The sequence below is a fragment of the Semicossyphus pulcher genome, unplaced genomic scaffold, assembly GCF_022749685.1.
Source record: "Semicossyphus pulcher isolate SPU_LCO1_2020_fin unplaced genomic scaffold, fSemPul1.0.p SCAF_2, whole genome shotgun sequence".
NCBI classification, from domain to species: Eukaryota; Metazoa; Chordata; class Actinopteri; order Labriformes; family Labridae; genus Semicossyphus; species Semicossyphus pulcher.
The window spans coordinates 21,066,267-21,085,669 of record NW_027211693.1 but is presented as its reverse complement, the minus strand read 5'-3'; the positions used below and the strand labels follow the sequence as shown (position 1 = coordinate 21,085,669).

At 42.9% G+C, this 19,403-nt stretch overlaps 3 protein-coding genes across 4 annotated transcripts; all 3 read left to right on the top strand.

Moving 5' to 3' along the window:
- Positions 1-108: 108 nt before the first annotated feature.
- klb (klotho beta) lies at positions 109-5,861 on the top strand. Its single transcript, XM_069670296.1, has 6 exons — positions 109-870; positions 2,265-2,778; positions 2,863-3,131; positions 3,218-3,474; positions 3,563-4,491; positions 5,270-5,861. The coding sequence occupies exons 1-6, from the start codon at positions 109-111 to the stop codon at positions 5,692-5,694; spliced, it is 3,156 nt and encodes a 1,051-aa protein (XP_069526397.1). The 3' UTR covers positions 5,695-5,861.
- A 1,459-nt stretch (positions 5,862-7,320) lies between these two features.
- Positions 7,321-12,620, top strand: ube2ka (ubiquitin-conjugating enzyme E2Ka (UBC1 homolog, yeast)). 2 transcript variants are annotated; one of them, XM_069670210.1, is made up of 7 exons: positions 7,321-7,621; positions 8,254-8,347; positions 8,569-8,627; positions 8,758-8,840; positions 9,233-9,332; positions 11,223-11,351; positions 11,440-12,620. In XM_069670210.1, exons 1-7 carry the CDS (start codon positions 7,559-7,561, stop codon positions 11,512-11,514), a joined length of 603 nt encoding a protein of 200 aa, XP_069526311.1. In that variant the 5' UTR covers positions 7,321-7,558; the 3' UTR covers positions 11,515-12,620. The 2 variants fall into 2 exon arrangements, with proteins under 2 accessions (XP_069526311.1, XP_069526312.1); XM_069670211.1 differs by lacking the exon at positions 8,254-8,347 and having other exon boundaries at positions 7,430-7,621.
- A 1,933-nt stretch (positions 12,621-14,553) lies between these two features.
- LOC138598423 (neuronal acetylcholine receptor subunit alpha-9-II) lies at positions 14,554-19,202 on the top strand. The gene is made up of 6 exons (XM_069670209.1): positions 14,554-14,616; positions 15,239-15,384; positions 16,153-16,307; positions 16,492-16,672; positions 16,806-17,157; positions 18,412-19,202. The coding sequence occupies exons 1-6, from the start codon at positions 14,577-14,579 to the stop codon at positions 19,200-19,202; spliced, it is 1,665 nt and encodes a 554-aa protein (XP_069526310.1). The 5' UTR covers positions 14,554-14,576.
- Positions 19,203-19,403: the final 201 nt, after the last annotated feature.

The window sequence follows — 19,403 nt, the reverse complement described above, 5'->3', positions numbered from 1 at the left end:
GGATCTCCTGTTTGTCATAAGAGGGTTCATGATATTGATCAGAGCAACTGCTTCTGCTGACATGTGCCACCTCCTTCAAGTTGCTTTCTGAGACAAGACTCCTTCAGTATGCCGGACCATCCTTTATCTTCTCGTCTGTGCCTGCTATTCTCCATCTTCTTGCTGGTGTCTGGTTTGAACAAGGCAGTCGGTTCTCTTGGAGATGGCAGGAAGATTTGGCAGCAGCCCAAGCCGGACCCCTTCATCAAAGACCAGTCTTTCCTTCATGACAACTTCCCCTCAGGATTCCTTTGGGGCACAGGAACGTCTGCCTTCCAGACTGAGGGATCCTGGGATCAGGAGGGGAAAGGCCCGTCCATTTGGGACCATTTCACCCACTCCAATGTCGATGGTTATTTAGCGACCAACACTGCCAATGTGGCGAGTGACAGCTACATTCGCTGGGAGGAAGATGTGGAAGCACTGGAGTATCTGGGGGTAAGATCATACTCTCTCTCCCTTTCCTGGCCCAGACTCTTCCCTGATGGCAATGCAAGAGGTCAGCCCAATACAGCTGCTGTGGAGTATTACAGCCGCCTCATAGAGAAGCTTCTGGAAAAGAAAATCGAGCCCATTGTCACTCTCCATCACTGGGACCTGCCACAAGTCCTGCAAGAGCGCTACGAAGGCTGGAGGAATGACACCCTGGTGGGGCTGTTTGAGGAGTACGCTGCATTTTGTTTCCGTACATTCGGGAACCGTGTGAAGTTCTGGATCACGATGCACAATCCATACCTGGTGGCTGTGCAGGGGTATGGGACAGGTTTGCACGCTCCTGGAGAAACAGGAGGACCTGCTGGCTCCCTCATTGTGGCCCACAACCTGATCAGAGTAAGTGAGACGGGGTAAATCGATTAATGTATGCAGCTAGATATAGTCTGTGCTCTGCAGTACATGAAGAATGTCTGTTATGATATAAACTGTCTGTGACCTTTGAACTTGCAGCTTTATCAGCTTTGAATGTTTGCATCCTCCAAATGATTCTGAGGTCACAAGACAACAAGAACAAACTTCACCAGAGCTCTGATATTCTGTTGCAGTGGAATTAAACCAACACTGACATAAGGTTTCTTAAATTGTGACTTGATCACATTTTATTCTATCTCCTCAACGACAAGATGATCATACTTTATTGTGACAGGTTTGTGATCAGTAAACAGAACACTTTAACAGACGCTGAGGTCAGAGTCCACCACATCAGCACTTCTGTGCTGGAGGGAAATGGTGTGTGACAGGAAGTCATGGAGATACGGCTCATTGATAATCACTTACGTTTATACAGCAGAGCACAGATGGTATGTGTTCAAGTAATTCTGTGCAGATAGCATGAGCAAATACTCATTCTCTGGTCCTTAAAGCTGCTGTGAGAAGTTTTTATGTGGTTATGAAACAGCCTGAAATTATGTTGGATGACTCTATATGACCTACAACAGCAAACCAGTTTCTATGTAGTTATTTTTAATGCCTGAAACTGCTGGCAAGGGGTAGGTGTCAGACGAAGCAATTACTGCAACCTGCCTTTGTTTACATTTTCCAGGGCAGAAATTTAAAGTGAGTGATACATATGACTGTTAAAGAAATCAAGATAAGATTTTTTGTTAAAAATCACCACTTAAGCATGGACAGGACAACATCAGCAAATAGATAAGAGGAACAGCTTTGTCCTCTATAGGGTGCGCCAAAATCAACACAAGCCGAAAGTTCCTCACAGCAGCTTTAATAAATGGTTTACATGCTTATCCTATAAGCTGCACGACGACAGATGCGTCTTTTGTCCCCTTGGTTGGTTGCCTATTTATCTATTAGTAAGCTATATATCTCAAGAAACTACATACAACTGTACGAACGATGAAATCATGAAAAATAAGTTCAAATCATGGCAGAAGAATGTAAATAAAATCTATTGCATGCTTGTCTCTAGGTCTGTAATTTAATGCACATCTAGATCAATATGTGTATGAAGTATTTATAAGTGTTAACAAACATTGTGAACACAGAACATTGTGCACTTGTTACATGCACAATACCAGGACCCTAAAACTAAAGCTAAAAGGACTTCAGCCATAATCGATTCCATTATTTATATATATTTATATATATATATGTATGTGCTTTCTCTATGCAGAATGTCCTCTGTGAAAAAGGCCTGTTGTACTGTTGTGATTGTTTTGTAGACTACAGTGTAGTGCATCACGACTATGTGTCTGCTGTGATTTGAATTCCAGGCTCACGCCAAAGCATGGCACGCCTACAACACCCACTTCCGTCCAACTCAGAAGGGTCAAGTATCCATTGTTTTGGGATCTCACTGGGTGGAACCTCAAAGAGGAAAAGCGACAGCTGATAATGTTGAGTTTTGCCAGCAGGCCATAGAGGCCGTCCTCGGCTGGTTTGCCAACCCCATCTTTGGTGACGGGGATTACCCACTCTCTTTAAAGATCAAGCACGGGGCCCTCCTGCCCTCATTTACCTCTGAGGAGAAGCTCTGGGTGCAGAAAACAGCCGACTTTTTTGCTCTGTCCTTCGGGCCCAACAACTTCCGCCTGGGCAGAGAGCTGGTCCGGTACGGGCAGACTGTGACCCCTGACCTGAGGCGCATACTGGTGTGGATAAAGCTGGAGTACGAGGACCCGAGGGTGATGGTGGCGGAGGGAGGCTGGTATTCTGAAGCCAGTGTAGGAAAAGAAGACACAGTGGCTATTTACCTGATGAAGAGGTTCATCAACCAGGTCCTGCAAGGTAAGGGAAGAAGCAGAAAGAGCAAAGACGTTAAATTCAGAAAAAGAAAAAACAAGGACACTGTGTTGTTGTTTTTTTTTACAGCTATCAAGTTGAATGGTGTTAAGGTGTTTGGCTTCTCCGCCTGGTCTTTGGTGGATGGATTTGAGTGGAATTATGGATTCTCTGTTCGGCGTGGCCTCTTCTTCATTGACTTCAGCCAACCAAACCGAACAAGGACCCCCAAAACAAGTGCTCAGTACTACAGACATGTTGTTTCTGACAGTGGGTTTCCCAGTGATGAATCATCCAGAGAGATCAGAGGCCGTTTCCCCTGTAAATTCCACTGGGGTATTTCTGATTCCATTTTACAGGTAAAAAAATAGAGAATCAGTTTTCACCAAAAGAAAAGCTAAATTAATAGCTACAATGATGCTAATATTCCTTTTTGTTATCGTAGGTCCACTTCTACCCTTTCTCGCCGCAGTTTACAGACCCACATCTGTACAAGTGGAACCTGACAGGAGACAATTCATTGCATCCAGTCCCAGGGGTTACGGTCCACACTAGACCCGCCCAGTGCACGGACTACTTGGCTATTCGGGGTCATCTTCGCCTGTTTGCATCCACAGGGGCATCTCACTACCGCTTTGCCCTCAACTGGTCTTTGATTTTACCCCAGGGAGACCTTTCAAATGTGAACACTGAAGCTCTGAGGTACAAATACACAAACAAGAACTTTCACTTTTTTCCTTTCTTCACACATTAACTCTTTCACCCTCTTTTCCATTCTTATTACATCAAGGTACTACCGCTGTGTCCTGACCGAGCTCCAGAAGCTGGACCTGGAGGCTGTTGTCATTCTTTACTACCCCACACACAGAGCTCCAAATATGGGCTTACCTGGGCCTCTGCATGCCTCTGGTGGTTGGCTCAACCACAGCACAGTGGAGGCCTTTCAGGAATACGCAGCTCTGTGCTACCAGCAGCTCGGGTCCTGGGTTCCTTACTGGATCACCATAAACGAACCAAACAGATTGGTAGATGTGTTTTCCAGTTGGAAAGAGAAGCATCGGGCAGCTCATCACCTGCTTCTGGCTCATGCAAAAGCGTGGAGGCTGTACGAGAGGGAATACTTGAGTCAACAGGGAGCACTGGTTTCACTCGCTTTACATGCCGACTGGGCCGAACCTGCAAACCCTTTTCTAGACTCGCACACAGAAGCAGCACAAAGATTCCTTTTGTTTGAACTTGGTCGCTTCTTAGAGCCCATTTTGGGGACTAAATATGAGAAACAGAGCAAGGGGGGCTACCCACAAGAAATGAAGGCATACCTGGAGGCGAGAGCTCAAGTGATGGGCCTCCCTGAATCCCCTCTTCCGGCTTTTACTGACACTGAGAGGGAGGAGCTGAGAGGGACATTGAGTTTTATTGCACTGAACCATTTTACAACTCGATTGGTCTCTCCTTATCCCAACACACAAGCCAGTTTTCAGCAAAAAGAACAACCTGATCATGGCTGTCAGATCCTTTCTGATCCCACCTGGCCCTCCTCTGGTCTGGGGCAGGCTCTGGTACCCTGGGGCCTGAGGAGGATCCTGAACTGGGTGAGCCAGAGATACGGAGGGGCTTTGCCCATCATCGTCACAGCCAGCGGGGTGGATGACCAGGCTCCTGTGGAGGACAAACTCAGACAGCATTTTCTCAGGAGTTATCTGCAGGAGGCGCTCAAAGGTGGGTCGTTCAGATCCTTCACATTTTTTTATCAGTGTCATAATATTTCAGGATTTAGAAAATAGAGATATTGTGCAAAGGCTATACAAAATTAATTAATGTTACAATGTTGGATGTCCAGACTAAATGTGGGTGAAGTTTCAAATCTGTAGGTCAAAGTATGTTGGAGTAATCCCCAGGCTTCTCAGCTCAGTCTGCAGGCTGCTGTGAACGCCAGGTTTCACACAGTCTTTTTCTACATGTTATGCTGTGATGTCACTAAGTGCAGCCTCAGCAGGTTTCGGAGAGCTGGCCAATCAGAAGGAACTAGACTAGTTTTTCTGCTACTTCTGTTTTTACATTTCTGCAACAAGACATATTTATTATATGCCTAAACCTACTAAGCAATTAACCCTAAATCAGATTCTGATTGTAAATCTGATATGACATATTCCTCTGCATTATTTGTATCATAAATGTTCAGTAGGGACAAAATAGTGCTCTGCACAGGATGTTGAAACAGAGGCACAGCTTCACAGGCGATAAAGGTTTTATGACCATATTGGATCCCACAATATGAAACGGGATTAATGAGAAACCACGAAGATCATAAAAGCAAGATGAGGGAGGAAAAACACAGGACAGTGACAGCGAGTTGAGCCTTTTACAGCTCTTATCTCACCTGTATGTGTGCGTGCCAACATGTGTTGTTAGCTTTCATGGTAACATACAGTATTGCTTGTAGTGGACAGTCGATGAATGAGTCTTATGTCATATTTCTCCTTGTTTTTGTCTCCAGCTCGTCAATTAGATGGAGTAAATCTGCAGGGCTTCTACGTTTGGAAACTGCAAGATCGACACGTCCCCCAGTACGGCCTCTTCACCGCAACCAAACACCAATCCAAAGCAAAGGCCTCCATCGCTATCTACAGAGAAATCATCGCTTGTGGAGGTTTCCCCGAGGATAACAACATACAGACCTGCAGGCTCAGTGAGCTGCGTGAACCCTGCTCTGTCTGTGAGTGGATGTTTAAGAACAAAGCCATGCTGGTGTTTGGATGCTGCCTCCTGATAACAGCTGTTATGCTTGTGGCACTTGTCGTTTTTGTCATTATCACCAAGAGAAACCAAACAAGAGTCCGGGGGATGAACAGGATGAACAGGAGGAGAAAAATGGAAGGGGTCTCTGTGTGCTCATGCCCGCATGTTAAGTACAAACTGTAGAGACATTGTGTGCGGCTTATTGACAGAGAAGATGATCAATATTGGTGTAAATGTGCATGAAAAATGTGTAATCACTTCACATATATCAAGAGATATATCAATGCCATTATTCATTGTACTTTCAAGTCAGTCAGTGATGATTATATTGAAAGACATTATTTACATAAAAGTCCCATGAGCATCATTTTTTGTATGAAGACATTTTTTAATAGAATTTTAAAGCGGTATCCACTTTATTCAAACACAAGACGCACAGTATAGTTTACCATTTGCCACAAACTGTTTGAATCTTCTTGTGACAATGATGCCCCCTAGTGTACAGTTTGCAGCTCTGACAAAAATATGAGTATGATCATGTGTTTGTGTTTATCTATTTTTGTGACTGGGGGCCAGTGAGAACAATTAGCATTTGCAAACCGCGTGATAGTTGAGAGGGGCTCAGCATGCATCAGAGTACAGCTAAGCATGCAGCACACTTGGATGACTGCATCACCATCAGAATCAGAAGCTATAAGATAATAGTTCTTCTTCTCTGAGGAGTTTTTGGTCAGTTAAGAAAAAAGGATTTTCTTTTAGGTTATCTTTGTCTTAACTGCTTTAACTGGCATCATTGGTGGAAAAAGAGTTTCTTTTTTTCAGAACAGTGTTGCCTGAATTAATTTCCCAGAACTTTTATTTTAAAGTCTGGGATTGTGGGAACCCCTCAGACAAGGCTTGGGAGAAGACGGACTCTCAGCACCCCTCTTATTTTACTTCCTTATTCTAGCTCAATTTCTTGATGCCTCTTGGATCATGATTATGTTATTTGAGCCAATAAGTAACTCTCACTTCAGCCAAGATAGCCTAATATTTCTGTTTGATATGATGTCTAACTACTCCAAATACATCAAAAGGTCTGTCCTGAAACATTTGTGAGTTTATGTCCCTGGGAATTCGGGAAGAAGTATACAATTCACCCCTCTGAAGCTGAATAAAGTCTTTAACTAAATCAAATACTTAATGCTCCTGTGACGAACTTTGGGTTTGTGTTGATTTTGGCGCCCCCTGTGGACAAAGCCATACCTCTTATGTCTTTACTGATTTTGTCCTGTCCATGCTTAAGTGGTGGTTTTTCACAAGAAATCTCATCCTGCTTTCTTTAACAGTCATATGCATCACTCACTTTACATGTTTGCCCTGGAAAATATTAACAGAGGCAGCATGCAGTTAATCGTTTTGTCTGACACCTACCCCCCTGCCAGCAGTTTCAGGCATTAAAGATAACTAGAAATAATCAATCTTGTCGCTGATGATCTGGTTTGGATTTATAGATCATATAGAGACATCAGAATTAATTACAGTCTGTTTCATAACCAGTGAAGAACTCCTCACAGGAGCTTTAACTATATCACATAGAGCCAACTTAAAGCTATTCCATGTGATCTCTTTTGATAAATGATTATTTTTCACAGTTTGAAGCCAAAAATAATAATAACAACATTAATAATATTAACCATTATCATAATGTTAACCTTCATCATAATAATAATATCCTTTTTCAGTATGAACTGATCAACCAATGGGAGAGGGCGTTCAGGATGGCAATACAAATCACGTGACCCCCTCTCCTCCAGACTGCATGCAGTTTGGTATTAAAATGTTTTCAGTACCGTCAACCGTTTTGATGTTACACATTTGAGATGATAGATCCATGTTAAGCTATTTGAACAAATCTTATCATCACGTCGATAAGCGGGACTGACGGACTTCTCGGTGAACATCGTTGATCAGCTGTTTGTTTCTCAGGTTGTGTCAGAGAAGTGCAGAGCTACTGTGAGCACAACAAGCTCGCGAGGCCCCAACCGGACGGGAACACGGGGGAACCATGGCCAACATCGCAGTACAGAGGATAAAACGGGAATTCAAGGAGGTGATCAAAAGCGAAGAGGTAGGTTGTCACGTTTGCTGATTAATATTAAAGCTTAACTTTGTGTCTTTCTTTAAGTACGGGGCTGAATGTGGATGACGCGTCGCTGCTCAGCTGTCAGCTCTGTGATCACCAGTCTGCTAGCTTCGGCTTACTGTGACAGACATCCGGGGCTGCACGGACAGCTACTGGAGCTAGCTGCTAACATAATGCCACTGTGGGGAAGTTAAAGCCAAATATGTTACAGCTGTTAGCAAGCAACATATCAGGTTATGGAGGAATCGCCGGAGAGAAGTGAGTGTCGTATTGCTAATGTAGCTGGCTCGCGTGCTATGCCTGCTATGGTGACCAAGCTAACTGTGCTAGCAGAGATAGTTTGGGATGATCCGCATGAAGTGGTAAAGATTTACCCTCATATATATCCCCTTGGACCTGCACATATCTGCATATCATCTCACCCTATGTTAGATTGTCTTTATTTGTAGATCTGTAAGATGTGTGCAACAAGTTGAGGTCAACTTTGGCTCATGCTGCGGGGGGTGTCAACTTATGCTGCATAGGCAGGTTTAAGTTTGACAGCAAGCTAGCTTAACACTTTGTAGTCTGTTTGTCAGCATACGTTTGAATGCTTATTTGCCATTTCACCCTTCCAGACGAGCAAAAACCAGATAACAGTGGATCTGGTGGATGAGAACTTCACAGAACTTAGAGGGGAGATAGCAGGACCACCAGACACACCGTATGAAGGTGAGGAGTGGCTCTCTGCTGTCTGCTAACATGTATGCATGGTTGCACAATTTCGTTATGTCATATTAGGAGCCACTGACAACAACTTTATATGTGAGACAGACTCGCCAACTAACTGTTTCTACAGCCTTTACTTGCTTATTAATATATATCAAAATAAAGTGCATCAGTCATCATTTAATTAAATGGTTGATAATTGTGATACATCTAATTTCTTCCAGGTGGTAAATTTCAACTAGAAATTAAAATTCCAGAGACGTATCCATTCAATCCACCCAAGGTAGGGATTCATTACTGTATTGTCAGTGACAACCCATCCATTTCCATCTAGTCATTTGCTTCGGAAAGTTTCCACGCTCAGCTAATCCGCTAATGATTTTCTTTGCTTACTGTTTCCATTAATCTCTCAGGTGCGGTTTATCACAAAGATCTGGCATCCCAACATCAGCTCAGTCACAGGTGCAATATGTCTGGACATTCTCAAAGACCAGTGGTGAGTGAATGTGTGCCAGCATTCCTAACATTCTTCATCCACCATACATCCCCAGTAAAATGCTTTTGTAGTCTTGCTGTGTCTTTGGTAGGGGGAGTCATACAAGACTGTTGTAAGATAACACAATTCTCCTGTAAGTAATGTCAGCTTTAAACTGTGCTTATAGCTCCAGTGGGCATTGTTCTAAACTCCTGATATACAATATGAAATATTCTAACAAATGTAAACGATGGGGAACCCGATGATCATGTGGAAATCATTCGTCCCAATTTTTAAGACAATGTTAGTTTTAGGGCACACTTAGATTAAAGGCATTTTAACCTTACACAATCATCTAGAATAGTTGACCTTATTATGTTGGTCATTAAACAGTCCTCTGTGTGTGCTTTCAGGGCAGCAGCTATGACACTGAGGACGGTCCTCCTGTCACTACAAGCCTTATTGGCAGCTGCAGAACCAGATGATCCACAGGACGCAGTGGTAGCCAATCAGGTGGGTGTGCATTTAAATTTATCTCTTGACTTTTATGTGACAAATTTTCAAGCAGAGTAACATACTGTATGTTTATGACATTGTATTCATTGCCATCTGACACTGGATAGCTTTAAGTTTTCTCATTGTAGTGATGTGATACATTTGAAATGTTAAGTTGTTTTAGCTCTCAACTTATAATGACAGCATTTAAATTACAATAACTATTTTAACCGTAGCAAGTTTTTCTTTGAACATAAATGTTGCAGTAAAATGAATTAGAATAGAATAAACAGTGAATTCCTCCACCTGCTTGCACATTACTGTTGATTTTTACTCAGAATGTATGGACTTGTAAATGCCTTCTATAAACACCAGTGCTCATACCCAAAGTGCTGTCAGAAATGTTGTTATAGTTGATCATTATCATTAAGTCCTATTCTTGTTCCTGCCAAAGCCAACTATTCATATAATTCCAGCTAGAGTACGGGGCTTGTTGATTGTTTAAGAGCTACAAATGATGAGTGAAAATTGATTTATTCTTTTGATAATCTTCTTATCGGTTTAGATGTTTTTCTAGCAAAAATACAAACATAATCGAAAATACGACGGGAATATACCGATGCATTGTCTAAAAAATCTTCAGGTCTGCAGTCTACATTTCAAACCTGATGATTTTGAACGAGACATGACATCAGAGGTGGGCGTCCTAGATTGAGGAAGTGTAGTTTAGCGAGCTCCCTGGCCTCCGCTAGATGAGGGTTTTACGTAGTCTGGCAGAGGTTTTGCAGGGCCCATTGGAGTAAGGAAAGACATAACGCTCCAGCACAATATTCACCTGACCCATCAGCATCAAAATCTTAAGGTGTAGGTGTTTATAAAAAGGAATTGGATGGGCCACCGGTTAAGCTCAGTTGGTAGGGCAGGCGCTCAATGTGCAGAGGCTTTAATCCTCGCTGCAGCGGCCCCAGGTTCCACTTTGACCCCGGTGCTGCTGCGTGTCATCCCCACTCTCTCTTCCCAGTAGTTCCTGTCTCTCTTTAGCTGTCCTATTGAATACAGGCAAAAAAATAAAAAAATAGTTAGACATTATAGTCTACTCCTTAAGAACGATTTATTTGTATTTATATTGAAAAATATCGTGAAATTCATAATCTAGTGTCATAATTTTCATTTTTGCCCAATGACTGTAAAATGGATATTGTTCTGACCCTAATCCTCATTTATGTTCAGATATTTATGTCAGGCTCACCTGTGTGTGACCCCGGACTGTTATCTGAAATGACCTCATATAGGTGGTTCATTTTGTTCTGTGATGCACACCAGTTCATGGTTGCACGTTAAGCAATATTTGTTGCAGTGTTAGTAAAGGGAAACTGTTGTGAAATATCATGTGTAGGCAGTAAGTGTGGCTGTTTGCCCTCCTCTGCTGGACACATTGTAACACCTACATACTATCCATGACCTGTAGTGTCGTAACAGCCACCTGTCGCTCAGCAGCCCACATTTAGATGAAACTTACTTGAAAGAAAAGAGTTGATATGAATCTCCAATGTATTTCTTTTGTTTATATAACAGTGTAAATGCTAATAGTTTCTGATAATGGAAAATCTACACCTGCATTACATTTCAAAAGTGCAAACACAGCATGGAAACAGAAAGCTGGGCAGCACTGAGGAGGAAGGAGGCTGGCAGGCTGCAGCTCTTCTTGTTCCTCTGGCTCTGAATGTCGCGGCAGCCTGAATTATTTTATTGGCCATATGTTGTGGAGCCACATATACAAAGTAGTATAGATGTGTCTTTAGTGCACCATTCTTCTGCTTGTAGGCGAATATGTGCTCGGGGATCTAAACTAAGTAGAAACACACCATGTTTGTTATGCAGACTAACTGTAGTTTGTTGATCCCACAGTACAAGCAGAACCCAGAGATGTTCAAACAGACAGCGAGGCTCTGGTCTCACGTCTACGCCGGCGCTCCCGTCTCCAGTCCGGATTACACACGTAAAATAGACAAACTCTGTGCCATGGGCTTTGAAAAAGTAAGCAACTTTTTACTCCCCTTCTGTGCATTTAACTGCTGATTTCTGCTGCAGAATAAAACTGAATGGTTGTCGCTTCTCTTCCCAGAATGCTGTAATAGTGGCGTTGTCGTCGAAATCCTGGGACGTGGAGACAGCGACAGAGCTCCTGCTCAGTAACTGAATCTCAACACCCTCTTCATCTTCCTCTGATCCCTGTCTCCCCTCTTCACACATTCACACCCTCTCTCCTCCAAAGTCCCCGCTATCTCAAGTCGTCTTTTCCCCCCGTTGTACCCTCTGTTTCAGTGGAGACCTCACCTCCACTATCCCCTTCCTCCTTCATCCACTCTGTGTGGCATCTCTCCTCCCTTCCCATCATCTCTGCTGTACCACACTCCAATCAGTCGCTCTGTGAGCTCTTATCTTAGTTTTTTTGGTTCATTCAACATTCCTCTCAGCGCTACAATCAGAAATTCAACCACATCTCGCCTCCTTTGAAGCAAATGCCAGACTTAAGACTCCGCCCAGGCTCGCCAGTCTCCCAGCTTTCAGACTGTGTCCAAGAAGCGGCTGTCAGCGGCTTATCCTTGCCTATGCAGTGCATTTACTTTTCATTTGTGAACATCTTTGTAGGAGAGAGTCGAGCCATTCTCGGGGGCTCTTTTGGACTGGGTTATGATTTTTAAACACTTTTTGGCCAGTTTTCAGAACAGGGATTGAGCTGAGTCCTTAAAAAAAACATTTTTTTAATTGAAATTGAAATTTTGGGACCTTTTTTAAATCAGTTATTCCATCACTTGGAGCTTGTCCGAGCACTAAAAAGTGCAAACAAACCTTCAGACACAGACTAGGACGAGGCCCATTCCCTGTTCTTTAAATCAGCTCACACAAGTGTCACTAAGGTGTTCACACAGTACACATACTCATTTTCATGCCACTTTTTCCCCTCATCAACTGTCCCACGAACCCAAATGTCTTACAGCAAACCCCGCCGCCCATCCCCACACCCTGTTTCAGACACAGCTTACTTCACCTGCCCGTTTTTCCCCCCACATTTTAAGGAAGAAATTATTAGTTTTTGGCCTCCTGCAGGAATACATTTGGATTCTTGTTTTTAAACAGAGAGAAAACAAAAATCTTCAGCCGTAACACACCTTGTCAGAAGTCTGGATGGAAATAGTTCAAAAAGAGTTTGAAAAATATCGCAGCATCTTAACGACGCCAACGGATAAATATGTCAAAATGATTCATCTGTAAATAAAGATATTAAAGTCTGTGTAAATTAAACCGCACTCTCTCCTTTCTGTGGCGTATCTTTACATCAATGTGTGATAATTCTCACCAGTATTATTTAACTACAAGCAACAACAATGTTATGTTCAATCAGTAAATCACAATCAGTTTAATCTTGGCCACAATATTTATAGAAAGAAAACCTGTTTTTGCTTGTTGGGATTCATAAGCTTGTTTGGCTGTGCATAAATTTGAATAAAAACTAGGTTGAGGAACTGCTTTTTCCAAGACCCACAGAAATTGAACCTACCGGGAATTACTCTGCCTGTGAAAATAGAGCAAGCCAATTTAGATGAAGAATGTGCATGCAGAAGAACTGGGGGATACATTATGTATATTGGAAGTTTGCCCTGCTGTACAGTAGTACTTCGGACCGTTACAGTAGTATTGCACTGCTGTTGCATAAGGCTACTGGTTAAGCAAACACACTTTTCGAGCATTTAAAGCCTCAAAAGGAAGGTGACACATGCACCTCTCGTAATGTTCAGATCACCTTGCTTACATTTGAGCACACTGAGAGTGAACAACAGACAGATGGCCTGCATGGTCGCATGTTGTGCTACGCTGAACCTCTCCAAGAAACCCTGGCAATAATCCGAACACGGCTTTTCAGCCTGCGTACTCGCACCCAACAGGAGAAAAGCTGTCCTCTTATGAACAACAATGTTAAGTCTATAATGATGATACTTATGTGGATTTAACTGTACAGCTGTGCACCTGCTGCACAGTAACCCAGCCTCAGGTTTCGCAGGTGACAAAATCTCATTTTGTATACGTAAACTGTATGTTGGCTCATCTCTCTAGTTTATCTACCATCTGGAACTCCTCCAAGTGTCCCATAGCAGAGGACTGTACTACACAGTGCTGAATATATAACACTGAAAATAGGGCATGCTCCCAGGCTCATCTGATGACAGAGATAATCACTCTCTCTTATTAAGATGCACACAGACCTCATTACAGAAAGCCTCCTTGATGCACTTTGTTTCAGCCATGCTACCACAGTTTCATTTTGATATTTGGACTAATTTTGCAACAAAAGAAAACACCTTCAGCTGTTAGTAGTTATGTAATCTGTGATGCAACAGTGAGGTTAAGTGGCCACTTTAAATTATGTATTAAGGTGTAACTGTACGATCCCATAATGCACGTTTGTTTAAGCTTGTGAGCAATATTTCCAGTGTAAATGTATAATTTTAGGGTAGCTTCCTCAGCACTCCTCTTTCACTTTATTACTTTTAATGTTTAACTTAATCTTTTATTTAACCATAAGCCTCCCTGCCATTGCCTACTTGACTCCCATATGTATTCAACAAGCCCACGTAGTGTCAAGGCCAAAATATATTACAATAGATGATATTTGTGACATTGCAGGCATCATGGCTCTGTAGTTAAGAGAGAGCTCAATTAGCTTTTAATGGCTGAGTTATGAGTTAATTGTTCACAGGGACTCATCCTTAAATCTTAACTTATCCTTAAAGTATAACTGTCTTAAGTCTTTTAAATATATATATTTAAACAATTGTGTTATTTAGTGATTGATATTGCCATCTTGTCCCCTCTCTATCTTCTTGTTAATGGTGGCATGTTGTGGCAGCAGGCCAGCAGCCCACCTGTCCGCAGGCGTTGATTGACAGGTGAATAGCCCAGTGTGAGGTGAGGCGATGATTCGCGGGCGTCCTGTTTCTCTCGGTCTGCTGCTGCTATGTGATAGCTGGAGTTTTATTCCGTGTCTCAGTCTGCAGACATGTAACCTCTCCTGCCAAGCAGTAAGAGCTGCCTGAGCGCGAGGACGACAGGATGAAACGGTGCCCTGCTATCTGCAGCTGAGTTCAACTGGGGTTGAACGGGAATCATGTAGGCCTGATAGCGGATGAAACCAAAGGACCGAGAGGTAGCTGGTCGCACTTCCCTTTAACTTCATCTTGGACGTGTTGTGAAGAACTCAAGATGATTTCAATAATCTGTCTCGCGATGCTGCTTCCTGAAGGTGAGTCAGATGCTTCTGAAACATCTCTGTGCAGCTTTTAATAAGTTTAAGATGTTATGCTATTTTAAACATGTAAACACGTCTTTCCTTAGTGTTAAAAAAGTGTATCTATGTTGAAAGCATTGCTGTGTGCGTAATTACTCATAAACAACTGCTCCTGTCAAGCAACAGGTAGATAACCCCTAATGTAGCCATATCATTAGTAAGGGTCCTAAACCCTATTTAAAAAAGTGTCCACGCCACTTTTTGTACTTCTCTTCAGGAGTCCCAAAAATGTATTATTGAACTGGGCGAACAAAAACAGAATAGTTAATCCTACAAAAGTTTTTCCTTACTAAAACTAGAAAAAGAACAGTGAAATCCTCATTTGGATTTACGGCCTACACATGTAAGACGTTCAGTAAAGAGCAATAACAAACAATCACAATCTTTTCTGAGATTAATTGATCAACATTATTAGTGAAATATGAAGGAAAAGGCTCTTGAGACAAAGTTTTTTTTTTGTGGTGACAGTGCTGCCAGACAACAGAAATATCTCACAAGTACGGCGACATACAGCTACATTTATAGGACTTTGTTTCTTCTGTCACAATGATTTATGATCACATCTCTCCCCCTGCAGTGGCTCACTCGGCTCAGGGTCACTTTGCCCACAAGCTCCTGAATGATTTGATGGAGAATTATTCCAGCGCTCTACGGCCTGTGGAGGACACGGACAGAGCCCTCAACGTCACCTTACAGATCACCCTCTCTCAGATCAAAGACATGGTGGGTACCGGCTCATCTGAAAGATCACACAAAGCTAAGCTCATTTTATGTTCTGTATATTAGGGTACGATCTTAAGTATCAAAACAAAACATATTGCATTAACCTTCAAATCGGTAAAATAATCTCTCTTTTATTATAGCTAAGATAAGAGTTTTAAATATGTTCTGATGACTAATTTTCAGCATCAATCAGGAGCATATTTCTCAGAGACGTTGGTCACCAAAGGCAGAGTTTGTTAAAATGTATGAATGGCAGACCTCCTGCTGTACAGGCCGGGCCTACTGTTACTCAGCCGGCTCAGGTTGCTGTTCAGGTTCAGTGCTGTGTCATCCCACAGTGAATAAGCACTTGTTTGGTTCACGTGTGTGCGGTTAAAAAAAGAATACAGCTCTGCTGCTGAATGTAATGTCTCTGTGGTATAACAGGTCGTCAGTTTGTCATGTTTTTAAAGGCAGGAGTGAGGGCCAGACAACAAATAAGCATATGTGTCGGAGTGTCCTATAACCCAGCGTTTATGCTTTAGTGAAGCTGTGGCAGCGATACCAAAACCACCTCCACCCACCTCCGTCAGCTATCGGCTCTGCTCATACACCTGATATTGACAGACAGGTCTGGGTTTCAGCTGTTGTGATAATCTGAAGCGTGTCAGCCGTTGTAATGCCCATAGAGAGTTAATGAGCAGCACAGAAGGAGACAAAGAGGATCTCTCTTAAAGCTGTCACTATGTACAGTATCCATTGTTTGTGTGTGTGTGTGTGTGTTTGAAGGATGAGAGGAATCAGGTGCTGATCGCCTACCTTTGGATCAGGCAGACGTGGCATGATGCGTACCTGAAGTGGAATAAAGAGGACTACGATGGGCTGGAGGTGATTCACATCCCCAGCAGCCTGGTGTGGAGGCCTGACCTCGTCCTCTATAACAAGTACGCCCGTACGTCACACACTTTAACTCAAACTGTTTAATTGCACCCTGCCTTACATACATCCACAGCCTTACAGCCAGTTCTTTGCTCAACAAATAATCATTAAAATACCTAAAAACAGAACAAAACAAATGACCTAAAACATTAGAAATGTCAACTTGTGTCAACTTTATTCTTTGCGCAGAGCTGACGATGACTTCTCGGGACCGATGGACACCAACGTGAGACTGCGCTACAATGGAGAGATTACCTGGGACGCTCCTGCCATCACCAAGAGCTCCTGCGTGGTGGACGTCTCCTACTTCCCCTTTGACAGCCAGGAATGTAACCTGACCTTCGGCTCCTGGACCTACAACGGCAACCAGGTTTGTATATGTGTGACCATTCTGACTCATTACATGCTCTGCAGTATAAAGGACTCATTCTTGGATAATGTCAGTGGTTGGAGCGGGACCTAAGCCTCCTCTACATCTACTCATCCTTTGACTGTATTTTCAGGTAGACATCATTATGGGCATGGACAGCGGCGACCTGTCTGACTTTGTGGAAAATGTGGAGTGGGAGTGCCACGGGATGCCGGCCACCAAGAATGTCATCATGTACGGCTGCTGCTCAGACCCGTATCCAGATATCACCTATACAGTGCTCCTTCAGCGCCGCTCCTCCTTTTACATCTTCAACCTCCTTCTCCCCTGCTTCCTCATCTCCTTCCTGGCTCCTCTGGGTTTCTACCTGCCCGCAGACTCTGGGGAGAAGGTTTCCCTCGGAGTGACGGTACTTCTGGCTCTCACTGTGTTCCAGCTAATGGTGGCTGAGAGCATGCCTCCGTCTGAGAGTGTGCCACTTATAGGTAGGAGTGTTTTTATGTTGCAGTGTTGCAATGCAAAGTCTATATGTGTAGGACTTTTATGCTACCAGCTTGGCTATAGGAGCGGGAGCATCAGTTGGTCATCCCTACCTTGCTTTAAACTGGAACCTCTCAACAACCATTGGATAAATCAACACAAATCTTGCTTGACTTTTCCTCTAGTGCCACCATGAGGTTACCAATATTCACCATATTTGCATGGCAGCCATTTTCCTGTGACATAACTCTCATGGTCAGAAGCTGACCATATTGTCATATTGTTGTACGGCTGAGTTCCAGGAGCCAGCCAAATCTTTATCAGTTAACTTCTCTGGATTGGTCAGGGGTTGCACAGTGGTGCAGTTGCCTCACAGCTAGACGGTTCCTAGTTTGAACCCCGGTTCGAACGAAGTGGGCGTTTCAAATGTCTGACTTTCCTATTATATATTGTAACACTATCAAATTGTCATGTTAGCTAGCAAGAGGTTGAATACTAACGCTAGCTGTTCTTACAGTAACAGGGTTATTTGAAATGTTGTTTTAACTTGAAATAACGCCCCCGTTATCCTTCGGGATTTTACTATCCATTGTCCTTAGTTGCTGATAAAGCGACAAGTGGTGACATCTTAGCAATTTGTCATATTCCTTGGGTTCATCCAATTTTAAAAACCTGGAACACAGCAGTGCAACATCATTACTGTATTTGAGCTTCCCAATCTGATCATGACGTTCAGTGAAAATGGCTGTTGTGTGAATATGGTAGGTTGTGGTTTTGAATGAAATCTTCCCCCCTAGGATGAACTGCTATTACTTTGGTTAGCCCTTAACTTCCCAAAAGCTCCATTTGGTAAATATAATATGCAGTATATATATATATATATATATGCATTAATAAATACCTAATAAATACGGATGACAATAATGCAAACACCAATGATATTTCCTACAGCCTCGGCTGCATTTTGTGTCAAGTGTAAATAATCAATTGTTAGCTAACAAACTTAGCTAAGGTGATGGACATAGTAAACATTAAACCCGCCAACTATCAGCATTGTCTTGTGATGTGAAATTGCTGCTGTTTGCTGCCTGACATTAGCATTTAGCTTAAAGCAATGCTGTGCCTAAATAAATATAATAAATAATAAATGAGTTTGACATACAACAAAAGATAAATGTTAAATAATAACAAATGTTACATCGGAGAGTTCTAACAGCGTTCTTCTCTCCTCTCTGTTTTTGTTTCTTTCTGTGACACAGGGAAGTACTATATTGCCACTATGACCATGGTAACAGCCTCCACATCTCTCACCATCTTCATCATGAACATCCACTTCTGTGGTGCAGAGGCCAAACCAGTTCCCCATTGGGCTAAAGTCCTCATCATTGACTACATGTCCAAGATTTTCTGTGTGTATGAGGTTGGTGAGAACTGTGCCTCTGCTTCCTCCTCCTCCTCTGCTTCATCCTTTCACTCCCCTCAGGATGACATCCATTACCAGCAACGCAGCTCTCATATTCATGCTAATGGTAAACCAGGGAACCATGCTAACCGACAGGAGTGGAAGAATCAGAAATACCCCAGACCTCAGACCCCAAAACCGCAGCACCATCCCAGAGTGAAAGCCCAGCACCACATCACCAGAGATGAGAAGAGCCACCTGTACAGCTCTGCACCTGGGAAATATGAAGGTTTTAATGGAAAGATCCCTTCAGGTGATTGCTGGAAAGAAGACCAGAAGGTCCCCTGCTGCCCTGAAGACCAGAAGATTCCCTGCTGCCCTGAAGACAAAAAGCCTCCACCTCATGGCCCCACTGTGACCTTTGGCCCTTGTGTGTTCTGTAGCCACGGCAGCGGCATCCCCGGTGTGGACACCAAGCTGGTGCGCAATGTTGAGTACATCGCCAACTGTTTCAGAGAGCAGAGGGCAACATGCGCCAAAGGTGCAGAATGGAAGAAGATCGCTAAGGTGATGGACAGATTCTTCATGTGGATCTTCTTCATCATGGTTTTCCTCATGAGCATCCTCATCATCGGCAAGGCACCGTGACTGAACAGTGATGATTTATTTGACTCAGTGAACTCTTTTCGGTCAAATACATATCTTGTGTTTTATAAACATGTTGTACACGGCAAAATATGTACGGACTTTGTGGCACTTATTCTATTAATTATTACAGCATAGATTACAGAGTTTTGAAAATAAACACATTTAATTTGCAATCAATGTTTTTTAAAAGTGCACAACTTA